We start from the raw sequence: 8047 nt of genomic DNA on the forward strand, positions 1-8047 counted from the left end.
ACACACAACCACACACACACACAACCACAACCACACACACACACAACCACACACACAACACACACAACCATGACCACACACACAACTACACACACAACCACACACTCAACCACAACCACACACACAACCACACACACACAACCACACACACAACTACAACCACACACACAACCACACACACAACCACACACAACCACACAACCACAACCACACACACAACCACAACCACACACACAACAGCCACACACACAACCACACACACAACCACACACCCAACCACACACACCCAACCACACACCCAACCACACAACCACAACCACACACACACAACCACACACACAAACACCCACACCCAACGACACAACCACACACAACCACACCGCGCCCGTTTGACTTACAATGTGCTTTCTCTTTCCACAAACCCGATGTTTGTGTTCCTTTATTTTGAGATGCTTTTAGTATTACTGTCACACCCACAACCACAACCACACAACCAGACACACAACCACAACCAGACACACAACCACACACACAACCACACACACACACAAAACCACAACCACACACAACCACAACCACACACACAACCACACATACACACAACCACACACACACACACAACCACACACACCACCACCCACACACAGAACCACACACACACAACCACACACACAACCCCTACACACAACCACACATGACCCCCACACACAACCACACACACAACCACAACCACACACAACCACACGCACAACCACACACACACACAACCACACACAACCACACACACAACCACACACACAGCCACACACACAGCCACACACACACAACCACACACACAACCATACCCAACCACACACACAACCACACACAACCACACACAACCATACACACACACAACCACACACACAACCACACTCACGACCACAGCCACACACACAACCACACACACACAACCACACCCACAACCACACACACAACCACACACACACAACCACACACACCACCACACACAACCACGACCACACACACACAACCACAACCACACCCACACACACAACCACAAGACACACACACAACACACACACACAACCACACACACACAACCACACACACACAACCACAACCACACACAACCACACACACAACACACACAACCATGACCACACACACAACCACACACACAACCACAACCACACACACAACACACACACAACCACACACACACAACCACACACACACACACAACCACACACACAACCACAAACACACACACAACTACAACCACACACACAACCACACACACACACAACCACACACACAACCACAACCACACACACAACAACCACACACACAACCACACACACAACCACACACACAACCACACACCCAACCACACACACCCAACCACACACCCAACCACACACCCACAACCACACACACACAACCACAACCACACACACAACCACACACAACCACACACCCACACCCACAACCACACAACCACACCCACAACCACACAACCACACACAACCACACAACCACACACAACCACACACAACCCCACACACACCCACACACAACCACACGCACACCCACACACACAACCACCCACACAACCACACAACCACAACCACACACACCACACACACAACCACAAAACCAGACACACAACCACACACACAACCACAACCACACACACAACCACACAACCACACACACACACAAAACCACAACCACAGACACACACGACCACAACCACACACACAACCACACATACACACGACCACACACACAACCACACACACAACCACACACACACCACCACCCACACACACACAACCACACACACAACCACACACACAACCCCTAAACACAACCACACACATGACCCCCACACACAACCACACACACAACCACAACCACACACAACCACACAACCACACACACACAACCACACACAACCACACATCCACACACACAGCCACAACCACACACACAGCCACACACAACCACACACACAACCATACTTAACCACACACACCACACACAACCACACACAACCATACACACTCACAACCATACACACACACAACCACACACACAACCACACAACCACGCCCACGACCACAGCCACACACACAACCACAACCACACACACACAACCACATCCAACCACACCCACAACCACACACACAACCACAACCACACACACACAACCACACACACACCCAACCACACAACCACACACAACCACAACCACACCGCGCCCGTTTGACTTACAATGTGCTTTCTCTTTCCACAAACCCGATGTTTGTGTTCCTTTATTTTGAGATGCTTTTAGTATTACTGTCACACCCACAACCACACAACCAGACACACAACCACAACCACACACACAACCACACACACAACCACAACCATACACACAACCACACACACACACACACAAAACCACAACCACACACACACAACCACATCCAACCACACCCACAACCACACACACAACCACAACCACACCCAACCACACAACCACATGCACAACCACACAACCACAACCACACAACCACACACACACAACCACACATACACCCACACCCAACCACACAACCACACACAACCACAACCACACTGCGCCCGTTTGACTTACAATGTGCTTTCTCTTTCCACAAACCCGATCTTTGTGTTCCTTTATTTTGAGATGCTTTTAGTATTACTGTCACACCCACAACCACAACCACACAACCAGACACACAACCACAACCCCACACACAACCACACATACACACAACCACACACACACACCACCACCCACACACACAACCACACACACGACCCCCACACATGACCCCCACACACAACCACAACCACACACAACCACACACGCACAACCACACACACACACAACCACACACAACCACACACACAACCACACACACAACCACACACACAGCCACACACACACAACCACACACACAACCATACCCAACCACACACACAACCACGCACAACCACACACAACCACACACAACCATACACACACACAACCACACACACAACCACACAACCACACCCACGACCACAGCCACACACACAACCACACCCACAACCACACACACAACCACAACCACACACAACCACACCCACAACCACATACACACAACCACACACACCACCACACACACACAACCACGACCACACACACACAACCACACACACAACCACACAACACAAACAACCATGACCACACACACAACCACACACACAACCACAACCACACACACAACACACACACAACCACATACACACACACACAACCACACACACAACCACAAATACACAACCATACACAACCACAACCACACACACAACTACAAACACACACACAACCACAACCACACACACAACCACAACCACACACACAACCATACACACACAACCATACACCCAACCACACACCCACAACCACACACCAATAGGTCTCGCCTTTGGGACCTTATAAGTGTTTAGCCACGCAACAGTTGATGTGGTTGCACCAAGGATATTGTGCTGCATAACTAAATACTTAGAAGGTCCCAAAAGCGAGACCTATTGGCTATGCCAATGCTTGTTACTCTTTCTAAGTATGCTGCAGAATGCACCTACTAACAGTAGCAACTCACCTGGCGGTAGCCACGGTGTGAGGAAGCCTAGAACATGCCTCGGTTTGACGATCTTTTCTATGTAGCTGCTGACCCTCTCCAGGTTGCGTTTCTGGTGCTCCGACATTGCAAAGGTGGCGCGGACGGGATACTTCTCACGGACTGTCACTGTTCTTAAGCAGTTGGTGCAAGACCTCGATGTGCAGAGCGGGTCTAGCAGGAGATGGGCGCGAGCTCTGTGGAGAGCGGGTCTCGCAGGAGACGGGCGCGAGCTCTGTGGAGAGCGGCACGAGCTCGGTGGTGATCGGGTAAGCCAGGAGATGGGCGCGAGCTCACTCTGGAGTAGAGGCAGTGGCTGCGGGCCTCACACCCTCCTTCAGCACACTGGAAAGAATCGAAAGTGAGCCCTCGTTCTTATAGACATGTCCGCCCCTTCGCCCTCGGGCTAGTTCAAGTCCATCAGTGTTTCAGTAGAGACTTCGACAGCGCCCCCCATAGCCCCAGCTGTCACCAGGGCGCTGGTACTGCTGAAGGCATCTAATAATTAGACTCCGCCTTTCCGGCAGTTTCTGTAGAGCTGGTAGGCAGGAAACCGGAGTCAAGGAGCGAGAAAGGAAACCGAAACTTTATCACACGAGTCAGTTACAGTGCAATGTTTAGAGATACAAGGGCAGTATAAGTGTTGGGTGAAATGACACCGATGCGATGCAACCGCTAAACCAAAAGGCTATTCTATACTTGTGAATATGCTGCATAATAGAAAATGTACCCCACTCATACATGCAAATGTAGACCCGATTCAAGCGGCAAACTCCCGATTTTTTTAAGCCAACAATGGCTTCATTCTGATTGTCTGGCACCTGAAATTGCCTTCAATAGACGTCAATGGGGGAAATACATGCTCTCAATTTTTTTTTTAAATCTCCCACTTTGCTCCTCCAAGATGTTGCCATGTGTGCCCAGTTGCCTTTATTTAAAGTGGAACAACGTCATAATGAAGTGTGCCAATCATAGGCGACAGCTGCTGCGCATGATTGGCCTTTGGCATTGGTTCGGAACTCAACCTTATTTGAAGGTTGTCTCCCTCTTTGGGCTCATCTTCACCCCTCAGATAAATAACAAGCATTTACAATGCAATGGACTCGGCAATATTATAGGTAGAGCTATTGGTATTGCTCATTATTTTTTTATCATTTTTGTATCCCTAAATAAATGGCATTGTCATTTCTATTGGCATTAGCTTTTTTTTTGCATATTTTACCAGAGAGATCCACTACTTCCCCAATAATCCTGCTGGCTCTCTGTGACAGAAGATGGCGCGTGGCAGCAGGGGGCTGTGTGACATACTCCTGTAATTTTACCCGTGAAATACTACCAGTTTCACGTGCACATACAATTTACAGAGTGTGGCAGACCTCACCAACCTATAAATGAACACACATGGTCGCATGTTGGAAGAGTGAGCAGCATAGGTTTTCATGGGTTTAATTTAATTTTGACCCCTGCCTATAAGCATGTCGTTTTGTTAATATATACACACCTCTCCGCCTCGGATAGCCGCTCTTGCATCTGCAGTGCACGTATTCCTGATGCCTCATTGCAAGTTTTACAGCCCAGCTGTAAATGTATATCGGTCCTCTCAACTCTGTGTCCGCACTGTGAGAGTGGCTGCGTCTGTGTACCTGCAGCGCCAACAGATGCACCATTGTGAGGCGCTATGTGCTCTGCGTCAGTCTGTCTCCAGATGCTGGGCACAGCAGAGAAAAGTCAGTCATGGGGCCGATGCCCGCGTGCCCCGGGAAGACACTGATTTGGGTGGGACCACCGAACGCCTCTCATTACATATCTAGCACATGCGGGACGTGTGTTCTGCACAGAAAGGTTGAAAGGTCCCCTGCCAGTGAGTATGGACGGTAAGTGGCCTGATGTTATGTTCAATTCTATACGTTTTATATAGCGCTAGCTAGACACGGGGGTATTAGAGCGGTTTGCATACACAAAGGAAAAAGAGTTGCATTACATAGCAGGAGATAAGGATGCATAAAGATACCAGCACAACATTATAATTAGGCATACAGTGAGAGGGAGGGAGGAAGCTCAGGAGGTTGAAAGAGTCAAATAACTATTATGGGGAGGGGGTCTGGAGGAGTACATTTTGTCTAATGTGCATTAATCCAGGTGAGAACGAGCGTGTTGGGGTCCTCCCCAGTACTGAGACACCCAGAGAGTGAGGTCTGACCCGCCTGTGTGCCGCGTGAAGGGCGGGACTGCTGCTGCCGAAGCAGGACTCGCCCTGATTATACTCCAAATTCTCCTGCTCTGGAATGCGCCTCCCTCCCTCTGGCTGCCCAGCCCCTTGCGCTGCTCTCCAAGACACAGGAAAAGAAGAAGGGAGAGCGAAAAAGTTTTCAAGAACCGCGGACCGGGGCAGCCTTGGTAAGAGAGGCCTTCTCTGGGCACGGGGCAGCTTGGAGCCTGGAGGTAACGGGCATCCTGGGACCCCGGCTGTACAGGATCAGAAGGGAGCAATGGTAAGCAGCCGGAGGGGGCCTGGCAGGGAGGCATACTCCCCTGGCCCTCTCGCCGGATTTCACCCTGTTTCTCCTTTACAAGCTGCCTGGACGCGCTGCTGCTGTCTTTACAAGAGGAATAATCTACTCGGCCTCTCTGGCCGTTCGCATAGCGCCCAGAGGACTGCGGGGAGGCGCGCAGGGATAATCGGTGGCCTGCGGAGTTTCAATCCCCACTGGACTGTACATGGTGGGGGCTTTCCTTGCGTTCCATTCCGTGCAGTACCCGTACAGTTGTTGGGTAGCAGCTGTCCAGGCCGGGATAGGGGTCCGCTGCCTCTTCCTCCCTCCCGCACCTCTGCCCGGCCTCTCCAGAGGTGGGCGCCTGGCCCTGTGCTTCCTGGTGGGACGAGAGAAGAGGGCGGGCGAGGAACCGCTGTGCCCTCCCGCTCCGGGAACACCCCGGGCCCTGAGCACCCCAGGCCCTTCACCCGGCAACGAGCAGCACCGACCTGCGGAAGGTGCAACAGCTTCTTGGAAAACGCCAATCGCATTCATGCACTCGACGCACAACAGCAAGAAGATCCTCACGGCCAGACGATAGCGAAAAAATGGCGGATGGAAGCTTCGAAACTTTTTCGGATTCGGGGGCGTGTTCCTGCTGTTCGTAAAAGGGCGTGGCTAAAAAGTGGAAAGAACAGCACGGAACACGCCCCCGAATCTGAAAAAGACGGAGCCTATTTGGAGGGACGGCTCTCTCCTCCAATGGCTGGCCTCCGTTTAGGAAGCCAGCCAATGGAGGAGAAGCAAAAAGAGAGGCGGGCTAAATAGCCACTCTAAGAATCATTAAATCTCCGACTTCCGGTTCTGCCTTCGGCAGACCGGACGGTCCTCGACCTAAAAACTCGGCCCATTGACTTTAATAGGACCACTTGCCCTAGAAGTATTCCGTACAATGCCAGTGGCAAAGCATGAAGTTTTCACATAAAAGCACTCGGTTGTATGACTATTTTGTAGGGGCACTGCAAAAGATGTTTATTTTTATTTTATTCCATTATAAAATTGAGTTTAAAATAAGGGTTGGCCTCCACCCACATGAAGGCCACTTTAGAGCAGTGAAATGCTCGCAAAATATCTCCGTTAATTGACGCTCACGGCTGACATCTGCAGCGACCTGGAGGTCACAGTTACGATTTCTCTCATGGCAGACTACGCCTTCCATCCTTGCGAGGTGGGTAACACGATTTACAATTAAATTGGCTAATAGCTGTTATTTACAGGGGTGTGAAGCGACAGAGTTATTGTGCTGATTTCTAAACTCGCGCTTTTCACGTTCATAACATGCAAGCTGATTCGCCAAAATACCTGGGAAGGCACATGGCATCCTTCCCTCTCTCCCCACCACCTCGTGATATCATAGAGTTGACCACTTATAAAGCCCTGAAGGGCCTGAGTGTGTGAAGATAATCACAATTTGTGAGCATCTGTGAGAGTCTTGCTGATTTACTGTGCCAACTGCTGCCCTGAAGTTCAAGAACTACAGACCGGGGTAGGCCAGGACATTCACAGAGCTTCCAAATTCATACCTCTCAACATTTTAAACCTCCTAGGAGCAGCACCATCTTAACATTTCTGGGGGCCCTGGGCCACACATAATGTGGGGCCCCATGTTGGGAACAACTTGAATTTAGTATCCATTTTCAGCTCATTAACACCTTCAGCAACTATGGCCGGACCACTGACAACTCTCTTTGTTGGCCAGTCTACATCTGAGCCCAACCTGAAACAAACAGTCTCTCTGCCTGGCTAGAACCAGGGAAGCAGAAAAAACGAGCAGCCTGAAAAGTCCGCTGCATGTGCGTCGCTGCCAAGGTTTCAGATTGCTTATGTGTGACATTT

At 50.5% G+C, this 8047-nt stretch overlaps 1 protein-coding gene across 6 annotated transcripts in view; it reads right to left on the bottom strand.

Moving 5' to 3' along the window:
- Positions 1-4211, bottom strand: part of RIGI (RNA sensor RIG-I) — a 506425-nt gene extending 502214 nt beyond the window's left edge. For 3 of the 6 annotated variants that reach the window (XR_014970727.1, XM_085634940.1, XM_085634936.1), the window contains exon 1: positions 3660-4199. Coding sequence is in view for 4 of the 6 variants with exons in the window: in XM_085634940.1 (XP_085491066.1) it covers positions 3660-3765 (106 nt within the window). In the remaining 2 variants the exon portion in view is untranslated. Of the gene's footprint in view, positions 1-3659 lie in introns of all 6 variants that reach the window. The other 3 variants (XR_014970743.1, XM_085634939.1, XM_085634941.1) reach the window with 2 other exon arrangements.
- Between the last annotated feature and the right edge of the window lie 3836 nt (positions 4212-8047).

The sequence above is a fragment of the Triturus cristatus genome, chromosome 2_1, assembly GCF_964204655.1.
Source record: "Triturus cristatus chromosome 2_1, aTriCri1.1, whole genome shotgun sequence".
Lineage (NCBI taxonomy): Eukaryota > Metazoa > Chordata > Amphibia > Caudata > Salamandridae > Triturus > Triturus cristatus.